Source organism: Odontomachus brunneus, unplaced genomic scaffold, assembly GCF_010583005.1.
Source record: "Odontomachus brunneus isolate Ranch 3 - 2012 unplaced genomic scaffold, Obru_v1 Obru_scaffold_065, whole genome shotgun sequence".
Classification (NCBI taxonomy): domain Eukaryota; kingdom Metazoa; phylum Arthropoda; class Insecta; order Hymenoptera; family Formicidae; genus Odontomachus; species Odontomachus brunneus.
In genome coordinates this window covers 886,795-904,643 of record NW_022639515.1, presented here as the reverse complement: position 1 = coordinate 904,643, position 17,849 = coordinate 886,795, and the positions used below count along the sequence as shown (strand labels likewise).

Sequence of the window (17,849 nt, the reverse complement as noted above, 5' to 3'; positions counted from 1 at the left end):
TCACAAATTCAACATTGTACGTGGAGGGTTAATAACATGAGCGATGAAATTTACGTCGTAAATCGATGTCTCTTTCTCTCTCTCTCTCTCTCTCTCTCTCTCTCTCTTTATCTATCTCTCTTATTTGCGCTCATATTCGCCACATAAGACCTTCGAGTTCAGCTTTGACGAGATTGCACAAGTAATCACTCTAGATCCCTAGTAAATCAACTCTGATTAATATAATGGTCAATTAACGTGCGATTGCAGCGTAAAAGGTTGTAAATCAGCGCTGTTTTTCTCTCCGTCCGTCCGTCCGTCTGGTTTATCTCCGCCGTTCTTGCCGCTGCATCGAGCGGCGTACATCCGAACGCAGGCGCGCTAATATTTCATGAATCCCCTTCGCGAGAACAAATGTCGGCATAGTCATACGGCTATTCCACTTTGGCGCCGTACATTTCACGGAACAGCGAAAGGAAAGCTTCATTACATGTGCAGCCGTCGCGTCGCATTTTTAAATAACTGAATAGGCTATCTTCTCCCCGCCACTGTGTGACCCAGCAGTAGCAGCAGCGTGCAGCCACCGGGATGAATGGAATTTCCGAAAGTCCTTGCATAATGAATTTTTTATAAAACCGCGACCTCGTGCGTTTTATCTATGGACGGTGTAATCAACTGTAATATTTAGATGGTCGCACAGTAGCTCGCGATTTTGCTATTCATAGTCCTGCTCGCTAGAATTTTGCAGTGGCACAAGTAACGCAAGCTGTCCTAAGTCGAAATATTTGTGCTGCATTAACTCCGTCCACAAATTTCCGTCGAATTTAAAGCACCCTAATGGAGAATCTCGAAGTATGATCGGTAACACTTATCTCATGCAACAAACAATTTGATTCAAACAGTCGCGAATAAACAATTAAAAACTATGAATATCAACCTCAAAATGTCGCAAGCGTTGAAATTTGTTTATCTGATGGTACTTCCTGGGACATGAAGGATTGTCTCGAACCTTCTAACATCTTTTCTCAGTTGTTATTGTTACCGTTGTTTTTATATCGAGTTTAAATCCTTGTTGATGTTTACATCAGTGCTATGTTTGTCTCTCCTCTTCTCTTTCATCTCCAACTCTTTCGAGAGTTTCAAGTCCCCTCGAAATCTTCAACCTCAATAAAAGTAAGTATCAAAAGGGTTATGAGTTGAAGAAAGTTATCTTACATCATCTCTATCAGTCCAAAATATACATAGAATATCGAGATAATCAAACATTAAAATTCTTAAGTAAGTGTTCTTTCACATCTTAACATGAGGAAACGGCAACATCATCATTTGCATGATCAAGGTGGGTCAACAGCCCGTAGTGTTATACCTTGAGATTCTCCATTGATCCTTCAAGCTCGACGGTGTTTGCAGGGTTAATATAGAACCAAAATTTCGTCTCGGGATATCTGCGTAATAAGGGAGAAAACGCTCCCAAGTAAATTGGATCTAAATAGCGCACAATGGAGCAAATAATCGCGTAAAATACTATTGAAATTTATCGTGGCAAGATTCAATATAAGAACTTTGTTATTAACTTTATTATTAGAACTTTGTATCACTGACGATAGAATAACGATGCTAATACTTTGCAGTGGAATTTGTGCCCGAGCGTAAATTAATGAGTCGTTATTGTCAATAACACCTGGATACGTTGCAGAAAAGTCCGGGAAGACCAGTTTAGTAATAAAATTCGTGACGTCTCCTCGCGAAGACCGGTCGGATCGTCGCGCGACATGAATCTCGAAAATTAAGGTGAGGAGATAGAGGATCTCGACGGAGGAAATTAATTACTGTCGTTGTGTACGAGCGCGAATCTGCATCAGTAGCGAAACGTGTATTTGCACGCCGGCGAACCGGAAGAAATAAAAAAAAGAAAAGAAATCGCGATAAGACGCAGCGTCGCGCTTCAAAAAAAGTATCATTACGTCATGACTTCCATTATCTCGTGCAGATCTCATCCCGATTGCTTTCCCGTATCTGTTCTCGCGACACGCGGAACATTACGTTTCTACATTAAAACTCCATCTTCTTGCCTTCTCGCGCGAGAAGGCGGAAGACTGTGAGACGCGCGGGCGCGGAAAAAGGTGTCCTTAATTTTAACTGCAGAACCGTGCACAGACATCCGTAGGAATCTTCTTGTTCACGTCGTGACCGACGCCACTTTATCTTCTGAGTAACGAGCTCTCCTTCGCTGGGAGCATCGTTCGCGCGGGCTGGTCTGAAATTCAAGTAACGAGAAAAATCGCCCTCGAGATCGTTAAAGAGCTGAAACGTTTTAATTATCGGCTAAAAGTTTCGCCCAGGCTGGCATAAAGAAGAAGGGGAAACAATGGAAGGACTCTTTGTGCTTGCGCGCGGCGCTCTGACGCTACGTTATCGCGCGTTAAAAAGCTCATCGAGCCATCCCTATAAACATCCCCAGCCGCGTCCGTTCGGATACCCATCTCTCTACGCTATTAGAAGTTGGGAACTTCCGTGGCGGCGGCGCGTTCGCAGGAAATTCCGCTAACCGGTGCTCTCCGCGCGCGGCGAAAATTAACGACGCGGCGTTCAGTGGAACTTCGGCTGCCTGCCATATTTAACACTTAACCCAGGGCGCGCATCCACGGCGCGCGAAGTACACACGTTGCTCTAACTCGCTCGACTTTACGTCGTCCATGCGTCGTCACGAGACTTCGCCTGCAACGGCGCTTCCCCCTCGAAACTCGTTGTTCCCGACGTAGCGCACGGTTGCTTGAGATGCGTTCGAGAGAAAAGAACTTGAGATAACCCAGATAGACTTTCATGATGTTCACGACGTGAGACACAATCGAGAGATGAAACCTTACAATCGAGAATGATGGAAACCTTACAATTTCGTTAATTAAACTTATGATGTAAATATACTGTGTACTGGAGTAATCATTACATTTACATCATACAATAATGTAAGTTATGTATCGACGCAACAACAAATTTACTAAAAATTACACTCAGATTTTTATGTTACATTGTCGTATAACATATTGTTTGGGGCAAATTTTGAACATTTCTTTCGTATCTCTACTTCATTCTGTGTGATGAATATGAATGCCATCTGATCAGCTATATAAGATTTAACATTACGAATTTCGTAACTTAATGTACTTAAAAACGTTGTAAAATTTACATATCAGTTCATCAGGAGGGACAATTTATACGAAATATAACATGTACAGATATTGTGTTCACGTGTACTCACATTTTCACGGATGTAATTACATATTTTTATTTCTACATCGAAAAAATATACCCAAATAGACTTTCATCATCACGAGACAATCAATGATGGAAATTCTACAATTTTTTTAATTGCACGTATATGGAAAAATATAGTGTATTGAATTAACTATTCAATTTACATCAATAAATTTTTTGTTATATCGATGCGATTATAAAGTTACTAAAAGCTACACGCAGGTTTTCATGCCACATTTCAGATGAAATATCGTTTCGAGCCAATTTTGATCATTTGTTTCATGTTTTTTTTTGTATCTCTATTTTATCATAGAATATGAGAAAAATGTGTCACACTACTCATGCAGGACGCAACCTTTACAAATCGACTAGTATAAAGTTGCTGCCAAATTTACGTATACCTGTCTACCTGGATAGATACAATTATTTTTCTCAGATGATAAAAATTTGTGTGACCTCCGAGCGAGAAGATCGCTTTTGACACAAAGCGTAACGCGTAACGCGTAATGTCGCGCTCGTGACATTATATTCACGGTTTAAGTGCATTTGACATTACCTTTATATCGCAACAGTGCGCGAGCTTTCCATTATGTTACTTTTTCGCAGAAATTTTTTCCACATGTACCTTGAAGGGATTGATTTAACCTTCCAGATGAAAGTGTGTAACGCTGCAGATAACTACAAATTTAATTTCATTTAAATAATCGTTTCCTACCGGTGCACAGCAACCACCAGTACGTTCGCGATAAAATTAATCTGCTTTATCGTGCGCGCGGAGCTCTCTGTGTTTGGGCGAGAAAATAATAAATTTTGCACATTTATCTCTGTCCGGCAATTCACGGTGGGCTAAAATGTACAAAAGAGATTATAAATAAAAAGTCATACCAGTGCGCTTTTAGTGAATCGAAGTATCGGTCGCGCGATAAATTATATTTTTGTGGCGACACAATTTATCACTTAGCCACGCTCCCTCGATCGTGAACGTCGCGTGCATAAGAAAAACAAGTGCGTGTGCCGTCGGTAACGATTTAACTTCGCATTTGCTTACTTCTTGCTTGACCACGAATGAATTTCATGCACTTTATGCAATAACAATAATAACAATGATAACGTGGGATATATACTAGGTAAACCAAGGTATTGATTCTTATCTTGTCAATAACTTTCCGATCAAACACTTCCGGGCATATTTAAGTTAGTTTTAGTCGATTCCTTGTGCACAAACACGTCGAGATTTTTCAAATAATTTAAGGATCTCACGTTTCATTGTAAAGCCCAAAATCTGTCAGAAATATTTCCAAAAGTATTAGACTTTTTTATAATGTAATAAAGTATCGGATTATACTCACATAGAATGATATAAAAATAGGAAAGAAAGTTTCAAAATTTGTCCCAAACGATATATCATATTAAATAATATGAAAATTTAAGTATAACTTTTAATAAATTTATTGCTGCTTACAAAAAACTTACATTTTTGTGCGATGTAAATTTAACGATGATAATTTTAAAATATAATCTTTTTGAAATTTATCTTTCCTAATTGGGCAGGATGCAAAATGGGAGGAATCGTGGGCCATCGATGCCCACTCGAATATTCATCAATCTAATGGTACTTTCCTTCCTTTCCTTCCTTTCCTTTTTTCATAAAGGCGTTGTGCGACTCACACAACGTTTGATTTCTTGATGATGGATTTAGGGTGGATTTCCGCACGCGTGAAAAAACATGACACACGAGGGTTGCTCGTTGGTCTCCGTGATTTATGGCTTCGTCGAGCCAATAATGCATTTCCACCGCTCTCTCCGCCGTTTTCTCAATAGAGATAACATTACTCACCGACGTGCATACGTATGCAAATATGTATAGTATACTGAGATACCTTTCACTGCACCGTACTTAACTTTTGCTTGACGTGTAAAATATCGGCTTACGCGTTACATTTTACTTCACTCAGCATTCCATAGCGCATCATACATTCTCATATAAATTAAGTCGATCATTATGTGTCTGTTCAGTCGGGGTAATTTTATAATTCATAATTATAAATTAATGTTTTCTTTATATTTTATTACACCCACTGAAAATTAACATATTATCTACGTCTTTACGCATTAAAAACAAAATATCATGCATAAAAAATATTTATTTCATCGTATTTCGAGTTGTATAATATTGGCGCAATTTTTACGAATGCATCAATAAAAAATGTATCAATATTTGGAGCAACATCACTCCATGAATCGAAAACAAGAAGTAGAAAACTTTCCAGTCACAGTATGTGATTGATTGTTTTCTTATATGCAGAGTGTCTAAATAATAAGGTAATTATGTAGAATAAGGACTTTTCCGAATTTTGATATTTTTTTGCTGCAATCTTTTGATAAATATCTTTGTTATTATTCCAACATTGATAATCAAGTGGGAGAACCGAAAAGTACGTAACACCTTTCAATGTTTTTAATTATTTTTTCCTACATAGCTTTTCGGGGTTTGTGGCACCTCCATTTCAATTTGCGATTGTTAAACTTTAAGTTAAGTAACTTAGCTAAAGTACAACAGACTTTTGCCCCTCCCCCGCGGTGTGGAGGGTCTGGGGGGCGTAGCCCTCCAGTTACACGATTAGGGATAGGCACCTTTTTTATTTTTTACCATATTTCAATAATATAAACATGGCTACATGGCGGTCGCTTATAGTTTCCGAGATATTAATAAAAAAAATTTCTGTCTCTAGCCGTGTAACTGGGGAGCTACGACCCCCCAAACCCCCCGCAACGCGGCGGGAGGGGGCCAAGTCTGTTGTACTTAAGCTAAAGAGTGAGAATTTCTCACAAAAGTGAAAGGAAAAATGTGTATTTTATAGAACTGTCTTGAAAAATTATATTACATTCACACAACTTTTTTTGTTAATAATTTTTTAACAAACAACGAGCGACGACTAAAACCTTCAGATTTGTGAAATCATTGCGCTCGATAACGAATTAAACCGTGATGACGAAGGAAACCGCGGTGACAAATGAAACAGGCATGATTCATGATAAAAGAATTAGCCAAATCGGTTAAAAATATTGTTGAAACATGTTGTTAAAGCAATATTTATGTTATATAGCAAAATAGATGACTAACATTACTTGTGTACTTTTATTTTTGTTTTGTTTTATTGTTATATTAATGTAATATAGGATTAATTAATAATTAATTAATACTTTTTTATTGTTTATGACTGCATATCTTTGAAATATGATTTAAAAACTCAATGTACAATTTGAAGACCTGATCTCCAATTTAAACAAAAATTCAATGTTTATTTTTGTAAAAATTATTTTTTTATATTACCAATAAAGTAGTGTTTGTTACTGATAAATAAATGTTCTAATCTTTTCAGTACATTGTTGCATTTTTAGTCTTAAACCTTAAGGGATACGATATTCTACATATAGGCATATATTAGAAAAAATAGTTAAAAACATAGATAGTTTACATATTTTTCATGTCCCCCCATTTGATTATCACTGTTGGAATAACAACAAAGATATTAATCAAGGTTGCAGCAAAAAAATATTAAAATTCGGAAAAGTCTTTATTCTACATAATTACCAATAATTAAAAAATCTACGTGGTTGTTTGTAAAATGGTAAAGAAATTTCGTGTTCAGTTTGACCTAATCTACATGTACATCAGGTATGGGACAAGGTTCGCGTCAGACATACCCTGTAGAGATATTAATGTAGAACTGTCTCTTGTAACGATCTTATAAAATATGTCGGGATACACAGATCGGTATTACGATCGATCCCTGCGTGAGACTAAGCGTCACGTGGAGAAACAAAGTGTTATCCTTCTGTTCCCAGGCGATATACGATATGCTCGGTGCGTGTTCGAGCAACAGGCCGGCGGACAGCGCGGAGGAGAGGGCAAAGAACATATTCGCGAAGATGGACGAGAACAACGACGGGCAGCTGACGCAAGATGAATTCCTGAAGGGCTGCCTTCAGGACGAGGAGCTGTCGAAGATGCTCGCTCCTTAATCCCGACGCCGCGTATCCGCACGAGCCGTCGACACGCGAACATGAGAGAAAAGAAAAAAATCAAATAAAACAATAAGACATCACACGCTCTCACGACTCTCAGAAGAACTCCGGAAACGGAACGTCAACGCCAGCAACGACGAGCCACCACCGAAATTGACCCTCGCATATGTACACACACACACGCGCGCACACGCACACACACACACACACACACATACACAGAGATCACACGTCATTGCTCACATATATACATGTACACGATAATTTTCTATTAACTACGACGTATATATACGTTATCATTGTAGCGGCTCGATAACGAGTCCGTCGCTCGTGCCGGGCAATGAGTGGTGATAAATGAAAAAGTAGGAGGAGCAGGAAGTTGATATCAAGGATGATCGAAGATGATCGAGAATGATGGAGCACAAGTGATAAACAAAGAGAGAGACGATAATTCGAATCGAGTCGCGACGACTCGTCCGACGACAAAGAGAGAAAGAGAGATAGACAGGGAGGAATTTCCCGATGTTCGCGGAATCGCGCGTCCGCAGGACGACACAACGACAATCCCGACGATTGGTTCCGAGGCAAAAAGTCCCGAGGACGCGAAACGCAGGGCGACGCCGGGACGACAACGACGAAGGATCCAAATTAGGCCACTCGCTATCCCGGAAAGCAACCCGTAGTCGTATCCGCGAGCCTCGTCGCCTTGGTACAACCGCAGCAGCGGATTCACGTCCAGGAGTTTCCTCGGACTAGTGTCGGTGGAATTAGCTAGGGGGTGGAATCTTCGGTTCACACGGGGGGAAATGACTCGGGGAGAGAGACGAACAGAAAGAGAGCGAGAGAGAGAGAGAGAGAGAGAGAGAGAGAGAGAGAGAGAGAGAGAGGAGGAATGAGTGTCAGCGTGGCGGCTTCCGAAGCCCGTGCTTGCACCGACAATTTGGCTTGACTAATCCTGGACAAACGACTCGCTCAGAGTTGCCTCTTTCCGGATTACAGTTCCGCCTAATAACATGACCACGGCCAAAGAAAATTTTGTTAATCCTCTGATGCGCTTAGAAGTCTTTGCACGCGGCACAGTATAATGTTCTCGTCGCGGGTACGGCTTATTTTGGGAGGCTTCGGGGAGGATGTCGGCGACACCGTTGTGATTCCAGCTCCACTCGGGATTTATCAGTGGATCCCCAGCAGTTCACGAAGTCTTGCTGCCGGTCGCCCCCTTGCGTTGTTCCCGTGAGCGCTTTCACTTCGTTAACACCGATAGAGCAAGCCGAGCTCGTCGCAAGTTATTTGTCACCGCCCCGCGGATTAATCGCTACGTGATCGCGGATGCTTGACACGCGTTCACCAGCACTTGATCGTCGTCTGTTTGTCGACGAAACGCGTTTCTTCGTGCACACACGACACAGAAATCCATCTTTCAAACGTATCCCACGCGATTTCAACGCCACGTACGATCGGTTTCGATCTGATCCGAAGTTCGCGGATCCCTTCAAGATCTCTTGAAGAGCTTAGGCCGTGTTTGCGTTTTTAAGGAAATTCCTATGTAAATGTACATTCGAACAGCTCAAAGCCGACTGTGATTACCGAGTCTCGCGTAAGTTGTTTATTTGACAGCCATCAACTGTCTTCATTCCGTACGTCGCTTCGTTCCGTCGCTCACGAAACCTTCGCGGGAATCGCGTCGAGATTTACTCGCATTCGATCGCACGGAGCTCTCCCAAGTAGAATAAAGATCGAGCAGCGCATCAGACGACTAATAACCAGGATCAGGAGCAGGCAAGGTCGGGTGCCGCCGGCTCGGCCGCCGCGCGATATCGCGGTAGAGAAACCGCAGTACGACATAAGCAAGACAAGAGCCGATGAACTGCGGCATCGCAGACGAGGAAAGTGCGGGACATCCGGAGGTGTGCGAGCCTCGTAGGATTAATTAAGCGAGACACTCGCGCGATGCACGGAGAACGCAGGGCGCGCGATTGCGTGCGTCGCGTCCCTTTGCGGCCCTGCGCAAAGTGTGTATCGATCGTTGTGTATCGAGCTGTTGTGCGTAGGTCAGAGGAGGACCGAAACGCGAGGAGCGATACCAGGACGCGACACGAGCCGTCTCGCCGACGACGACGCCGACTACGACGACGATGACGACGAGGACGATGTTGCGCGCTCACGCGAGATGGTAACACAACGAATTGCGACAAGGTAATGTCGATTAGAGATAGGGGGAATATCGCTTAAGGGAAATACGTTAATTTTATATCGGCCCACCGCGAGCTGATCCATGTCGGGGGCTCGCATTCGTCGACCAGCACGCCGCGCCATCGTCCCCCACGTTCAAGTCGAAATATAATTGTGACATTATGGGCAACGTTACGTATGCGCCATTGTGAAGTGGTGGTCGCGAAGCATGCCGGTTGCGTGTTCGTCCGTCGTGTTCGACGAAAATCCACCGGATTGCCGTCGGCCACGAGGACGCGCTCTTTGTGCGGGCGAGCGAGATCCGGAGGAGAGCGATAAAAATTGTAGAGACGGTAAAAGGGCGGGTCAATCTCCGTGCAATCTCCTCGCCGAAACATTCGTGCAAATGTCACAAATCTCCTCGCGGATTCGTCGTGTCTCGCCGTTGCCTCTTTTGCAATCGCATACGCGTGTAAACGTGCGGGTCGATCTTTCTCCTCGACATTCCGCAATCGCGAATACCGCGAGAGAAATCGCAGGGCTGCGACCGACAACAATGGCCGGCGACGTGCAATTAATTGGACTAATTGGCCCGTGAGAGTAGCGGCGAGTCGCAACTCCCGTCTAGGCACCGGCGCCAACCGGTGAAATTCTGCCGTCGCTCAGTTGATTTTTTAACGCGTTTTGTAGAACTAGATTAGCGAGACAAAAGGTTCGTTAAGCCGCGGTGCAAGTTAACCGACGGCTCCGAGAGCCGTTGGAAGAATCGGCCTCTCTTCATTACGCAAGGTCGGCTGTTGAAATTCGCGAGCGCCGGCGATCGGTCTGTTGCATCTATCTATCGGTTCATGCAGTCCTATCGTTGCTCCAGGAATTGCACGCGCCTTGTATCGGGGTGATGCCGTCGACTTCAAGATTACCTCTACGCGGATTATTTGCATGTCTTCTACGTGATATGTACACGCTCGTTTATCATACAGATAAGGTAAACTGTGTGAAATATTGTGAATTAGATTAAAATACACAGAAAAGAGCAATTTAACTATGAGAGTTAAATGAGAGTTAAATGAGAGTTTAGATGTTAATTATAAATGTAATATATATTTAAAAGAGACAACAAATGTGTGTGGCACGAAATTTTCATTTTATTACGTGAATGAAATTCTATGGTCTCTAACTTGTTGAGGAAACAGAAGTAATCCTAAATTAACATTAGGATTTTAAAGGAAAAGTGGAAATTTTTACTAATTAATTTTTGAACAAAAACCGTATGTACTTTGAACGAAATTTCCATGGATTGTTCATTATCATATCTCATACATAGTTTACGTTGTCTGCACGTAAACGTGAAGTATTATGATTTACACGTAAACGCCCCGCTTTGCATCATCCTGCCGCGCGCTGACGCGATGAAGAAGAGGAGGAGGAAGGGTTGGTCTCGCAAAATCCGCTGGTGGCTAATCGATACGGAGAAAATCGAGCTTGTGACCGCGCGACGGCCGACCGTTTCGTCCGTTCAACGGCGTGCTGGTCGATGTGCGCATAGACGACGTCCTGACGCCTTCCGCCGAAGGCTCTGTGACTTCCTTCTTTCTCTCTTCTCTTCTCTTCTCTTCTCTTCTTTCGTCGGCGCCGTATACGCCGAACATAACATGTATCGTGTATACGCGAGAAGCACAATGTGCATCGAGGTCAATGCTTGGCGCGCATGTATTTTAAGATTTATGAACAAGCGTCACGCACGCGTATCGGATACGTAAACGTCGGCGCGTGACGTTTTCTTCTATAAGGCGGATGCGCTGGGAAGCTTACCGTTCGTGCGGAGGCAGACAAATCGCTTGTTTGTCATTGGGAATCCTGTACCTTGCGCTGATCCAGCAAGGTAAGCTTGCCACCGAGTGTTCTTAATTGAACGTATGGATTAAGTCATTTGCGACGGACGATCTCGCGAATAATACATCGGGTTTTGTGAGAAGCAATTTCTCGTTTTCCAGGAGAAACTAGACGTTTGTATCCTCATGTCGTTGTACTTTACGAGGCATTGATACGCCATTTTGATCTATGATCTCTCGTCGTAATCTTTCGCACGTATTATCCCGCAAAATTCTGACGTCAAAATGTAATCACCCCAAAAAAACTTGTCCTTAATAGAGTACTCTTATATATAGCTTTTTAAGAGAATTCCTTTAAAATCAAGAGGAAAATATTTCAAGCGCAATATCATTCCTCTTCTTATTAGAAGAGGATCATTCTTTTTGCAAAAGAACATGGAACTTTTTTGCCCAGAATATTTCACACAGAATACGGGAATTCTATCTTACAGCCAAAGTTTTCTTTTTTGGGGTATTAGAATATTTTCATTTTGGTCTTAAAAGAATTCTCTCTTGAGGCTACATATAATAGATTTCTGCTGGGTAGAATTCGAGTTTTCGAAGTGATTGTTTCATTTTACCTGCATGGAAAAAAAGATTTGGCTGACTTGATCAGATTATTAACTTCAGCAGAATTCTGGTAACTTCTGGTTTGTGTCGTATGTTATCAGAAATTTGTTTGATCCAACCAAACTTTCGTTTCCATGTGCGAAATCCGGGATTCTTTTATCACACAACTCGATATTATTCGCGAGAGAGATACCGTTCGCTCGATATTCCACTGTCATTCGCGAGAGATCGACTCCTGAAAAGCAACGGAGCAATTTTTCAAAGCGCGATACCACTCATACATCTGTCGGTATCTCGCAAGAGGTTTCTCGTCTTCCTTCGTTACGCAGCGTTTAAAAATGCGTGCGATTGCAAAACTCGCGACGTTGCGTCGCAACGCACAGAATTCACGACCGCACATGTCGAGGCACGATCGATTCCGAGAAACAGCGCGAAACCGGATACATCTGGAATATTTCGTCGGCGGTTTAACCCTCTCGAAGCCGCCGTGTATCGCCATTGTGCATGCCCCACTGCATACGCCGAGATGCACGTTGCAGGTTGCGCCGCAATTGCTTCGTTAGCTGTTTCCGGCGATTCCGGAGATATTCCGATGCGATTTGCCGCGCGACGATCGCCGGCGTCGTTTCGCGGGATCCTTCTTCCCGCTGTCGTTCCCGGTGCAACTCCAATCGCCTCCGTGAGCAGAGATTTCTCTCCGGAAATCAAACGGGAACTTTATTCACACACAACGGCCCTGGTCGTCCGCGACATACTTTTCAAGCGCTTTCATATGTTGCGTTGTGCAAAAAAAAGATATATCAACGCTAGAATTCGCAATCGTTCGATATTTCGCCGCTACGACGCGAATTCGCCGACACCGATCGTGTCCAATTTATCATCTAGTGCCTCTCGCGGCTAGCAACGTGTGAAATAATTATCTCTCATCGTTTAAGCGCAGCGCGAATATGAGTTTCCCCGCGTACATATTTCGCACGTGTGTGCGAGATAGTCGAATTAATCGCGCGACACGATTTTGCGCGACCTGGAATTTACGACCAAACGCGCTTTATCTCTCTCTCTCTTTCTCTCTCTCTCTCTCTCTCTCTCTGGATCCTCTGGGAGATGCATACGCGCCGCGACCTGCAACCTGCAAACTTCAGTCGAACGAGAAAACGGTCGACAACGCGATAGACGGCTGATTGCGCGCGATAAGGGTGAAATTGATCCGAGGGGAAATCAATGATTATTTTTGCCGTCACTGTTGACGGTTGAGAAAGTCGCTCCTCCACCATCACACGGAGAAAAAGATTTCTTCAGTATTCCGGGTAATTGAATCATCCCGGGTGGGACCAGATGAAAGACTCGCTGACGCGCGCGCGGAGAAATAATATCTCCGCTATTGTGACCGAAAACATTCAGCTGCATTAAAGCTCGGTTGAGATCACGAGAGGGCGATTGGCTGAGTAGGAATCTCCTCCGGGAATCTTTCACGGAAAAGCCAGTATGATTTGCCCACACATAAATCTGCCGACCACACAAAGGAAAATATCATTCTCTGCCGTTTAGAGAAGCGATTATTTGCTTTACTTTCCTTCTTTTAAGTAATGGTTACGTTCAGCAAAGAATATTTTCTTGATAATAGTCTCGAAATATACTTATGACAACTTTGAGAAAAGCTCGTTATTATGTACTTCAAAGAAGAATTTATTCTTTTTATAAGAATATTGAAGAATTTTATCAAAAGATATAGTTGGCTCGAGTCTACATTGCAAATAAATCGAATTTTTGTTTTCATATTTTTCATTGAAATGCTAAACCTCTGGTAAGATTCGAAATATATTCTGAATAGATTTGATGAGCTTATAATAGATTTGCGAATTTATAAACTTATGAAATACTTGAAAGAAGCAATTATATATTTTCTTGAATGCAATATGTAATTTTCTATATGCACACACATATACATACACACACGCGCGCAGATATTGAGTCTGTTTGGCATAATCAGATTTACATGAACCAATCATATCGATTTTTCCTACAACCGAGTTTTTCATCTGGTCCCTAAGTAACAGAAAATTCGGTTATACCGACGGAGTTGTTTCTTCCGTCTACAGAGCGGTCCAGTCGCTTCAGCTTGGAACACATTGTGATCCGCGCGGATTCCCAGCGTATATAAAACGCGCCGTGTGCATTACTCGGGCTTCTCGCGAACAAACTTTTCGACCGATCAGTCGACTGCATGCCGACCACGGCTCGCTGAACGAGACTGAACGGCGCGAAAATCAGACGGGAATTAATACTCTTACTATTAAATATAAGCAAAGTAGCGCGACCATATTAAAGAATCCCGGAACGTGATGCACGTGACGTCGGACGCGATGCGATCTCTAGTCAATCTCGTAGAGAGAGATATATTAAAAAAAAAAGAGATGAAGAAGCGAGACGCGTGTACGCGTCACACACAGTTCTTTCTTTTTGTGGACGCGACGTTATTCACGTTGGAGAACACCTTGTACATTTGTATATACCTCGTTAGATTAACCAAATTGACGAGAACCGTCATTGTGGAAGTAATTAATCGGATTAACTCGCAATTTTCGTGGACACGCACACACACCACGTAGGGGTAGTGTATCCTGAATGTCGGCTACGACGATGATCGAGAAGCTCGCGGCGCGGGTGAAGTAGACTCATAAAAGTGTACAGAGAGCAACTGTACTTCCTGTCGATCAGGAGTATAAATTAAAGTCAATGTGTGCGTGGATGGGTGTATATTACGAGTAGATGAGAGAACTTTTAAAAATAGATTTCCAGCTCATCCCTCGTCCGCGCGATTATCGTGATAGATAGGTGGAAGGAAAAAGGAAAAGCGGGAAACCGAAATGTCAAATTAACAAATACGGTAACGAGAGTAGCGTTAGCAATTTCAAGTCGCTTCCACGCGGCAATCACGAAGCCCTTGTGATATCGACTGCGGCTACCGTTAGCCGTCGATTGAAGTGCATTCGGGAATTCCGCGGATGTTTCGCGCTTTTGGGAAATAGAAAGAAAAAGTCATACACACGGAGAAGCAAATTGCTTGAATTAACATGGCAATGACGCGAATAAACGCGTTCTGGTTGGAGGAGACAGAATCTCTGTTCCTTGAGAACCAAATTCGGTTCTTAAGGGCCAGAAATTCCGTTTCCGTTTCCTTCGACCAAAAGACACACTGAGAAAAAAGTGTTCGGTATTTGCAACTCTGTAATCGCATAGCGAAGTAGTTATAGTCAGGAGAACCGTTTTTTATAGTAAGTGTTGCTACAATGTCAGTGGTAATAACTTTAGACGCGTATTACTACTATTCTTTTTTTTGTTAGAACCACAAAAGGACATAGTCCTTTTGTGGTTCTAACCACAAAGAAAATGATAATAATTTTAGCGAAATTAACCATTTTTTTCTCTCGGTGCACTTGGTTGTGACAATTGTCACGCTGATTCAACCAATCCTTCCTCCCCGTGCAAGGATTTGCACAAATGAATATCTAGCAGGCGACGGTATTACAAATTATGAAAGAGAGTCACATGAACCTGAGAAATCGCCAGAATTAATCGTACGAACTCGCAGAAGGGGGGAATTGCGATGTGTAGGCAAATCTAGTCTCGCGAATCGGCGAAAATTGTGGTAGTTGAAACCGCAGACGTCCTCCGAGTCCACAGCCATGTTCTTCTATGTGGAAAGTACGACACGCTACAGAGATTACAAGACGATTATCTGACATTCTTCTCCGCCCTCGATACGGCATCCTTCCGCGGCGAACTAATTGTCCGCCGTTCGCCAGATGTTGGAGAATGCCTTGATCCTTGAAAGAGCACGTTCCGAGTGGAACGGGTCGGGGAACTTCTGGTCGGTGAAAAGCGCGTAAGTTCTCGCGCTGGTCTGGTTCTTCAGTTGTTGTGCGCGCTATTGTTCAGGCTGTGTGTATGTGTGTGAATGTGTGAGAGAACATATGTGTGTGTATGTGTAGTCACTCAGTAGGTAGATTACAACGGCGTGATTAGAGCGAGGGCAAGAATGTCGGGCGTCGGGACCGGAATGAATCGGTGGCGTGAAAGTATTAGGTTGCCGTTTATCAACAGCCGTTTGTCAACAGCCGTTTATTAAGGGCGCGCGAAAATGGCTCCATTGCAAGTGACGGTATCGCGCTTGATTAAAAGCATATTTAATGTGCGCGATATCAATCTCTCAAACGGCGGCGTCGTCGAAATTCATCAGGGTGTACCGACGTTAATTGTTCGCACTAAGGATTAATCGACGATGTCGCGATCAATCAGCCGTGTTAAAATTGATTAGCGGCGCCGTGCAGGCGGTGATGATCGGTTTTGCGGTAACCCCCACGTTAAAAACGGTACGTTCCAGAGGGGATACCCACACGCCTCCTTTTCGCGTATATCAGCCAAAGAACAACGACAAGCGGACCACAATGTGTTACTGGCGCGTCGCCGCAACGCGAATATCGCGTCGCAGGGGCGAATTTACTTCTCGCGAGAGTACACGGAAAGGGAGACCGCGTCTTTCGCTTATTTTTCCCCGACCGGATGTGTAGTGAACAATGTCTCGTACGAGACGAATAGTAACTTCATCGCATTTCCGCATTACTCACACACATACACACACATATACATACTCTCTCTCTCTCTCTCGTCTCTCTTTCTCTCTTGTCTAAAGGCTCGTCTACAATAGGCGACGTAAGCTTGGCGTTTGAGTAAGAAATAAAAATAATTTATTTCGCTTACGCGTCCTTTTCCTCCCTACACTCTAACTTCCTTGCACCGGAAGTATCTTTATTTATTTAAGAGAAATAAATTAAATAAGTTATCATTATCTCTTACTCCAACTCACGCCGCAAGCTTACGTCACCTAGATTAGGGGATGAGCCTTTGAGCGGATCGCAGTAATCTTAAGAGGCGGCGAAATCTATTGCTCTCGCCCTCATTCCGAGGAGATGATAGACTAGCGTCTATTAGTGATAGCATTCGACCAATTGTGTGTTTCTATTAGGACGACATATGCTTTCCGGTCCGCGCGGTCGCGTTCTCTCGTCTCCTCCTCAATCTCCCTCTTTTCTCTCTGTCGTCTCTGCCGCGTCTCGCCCGCGGACGCCTCCGCTGAAATGTCGATCGAGCTCGATCGATTTCGCATGCCCCTTTCTAGAGGGGAATTGTACGGTATGTAAATTAGGAGTAGTTTCGCGTAGATCAAGGAGAGTCACGTCGCGATCTTCGCGGCTGACTTCTCGGTAGATCACTCGTAGGAGGCAAAATTCGATCGACTCGACGAACGTGAATGAAGAAAGAAGTAAAAAAGAGAAACAGAATATCCTCGCTCGTTATTTTTGCATAATTCCAATGTGTGAGATTTTTGCATCGGGACTTTTGCCGGTTCTTCGTCGCGATTTCTCCGGTCGAGGGGAGAATCGGGGACGATCGAGTCGCGGAGTAGATCGCTAGAGAACGTTCCCGCGCCGACGAAGTAAATAAAAAAAAAAAAGATCAACATGCGCTCGCATACATATTAATATTAGGCTAGGTACATATCATCGGCTCCTTCCATGACGCGTGGGAGAGGCGGAGGTCCTCTCGCTTCGCGATTTTACTCTCTACGTGCTTCAATCGCAACTACCAATTGATTAAGTCAATTTTAAACGAAGATGAAGAACTCTATCCGTTAACACGATATTTCGAAGTATATTATATATACATATACGTGCGTATAATATATATATGAAAAAAAGAAACGTGTGTTATAAAAGTAATATTAATATATATTATATATATTCTATGTGTAGAGAGAGCGAATCTGTACCAGTTCGTAAAGAGAGAAAAGAAAAAGCAACGGTCTTGCCCACTGGCGATAATAAAGCTCGCATTTCACGCTTCTCCGTGCGAAGAAATGAGACTTTCTCTGCGAACACAGTCGTTCCTTGGTACATCTTATTGTCGTTAATG

At 43.1% G+C, this 17,849-nt stretch overlaps 1 protein-coding gene across 8 annotated transcripts in view; it reads left to right on the top strand.

Annotated features, from left to right (window-relative positions):
- LOC116846483 (neuronal calcium sensor 2) overlaps positions 1 to 17,849 on the top strand; it is a 219,177-nt gene that overhangs the window by 185,724 nt on the left and 15,604 nt on the right. For 6 of the 8 annotated variants that reach the window (XM_032820370.1, XM_032820364.1, XM_032820366.1 and 3 more), the window contains one exon: positions 7,084 to 17,407. In XM_032820370.1, coding sequence (XP_032676261.1) covers positions 7,084 to 7,260 — 177 coding nt within the window. In that variant the 3' untranslated portion in view covers positions 7,261 to 17,407. Of the gene's footprint in view, positions 1 to 7,083; positions 17,408 to 17,849 lie in introns of those variants that run through there. The other 2 variants (XR_004378504.1, XR_004378505.1) reach the window with 1 other exon arrangement.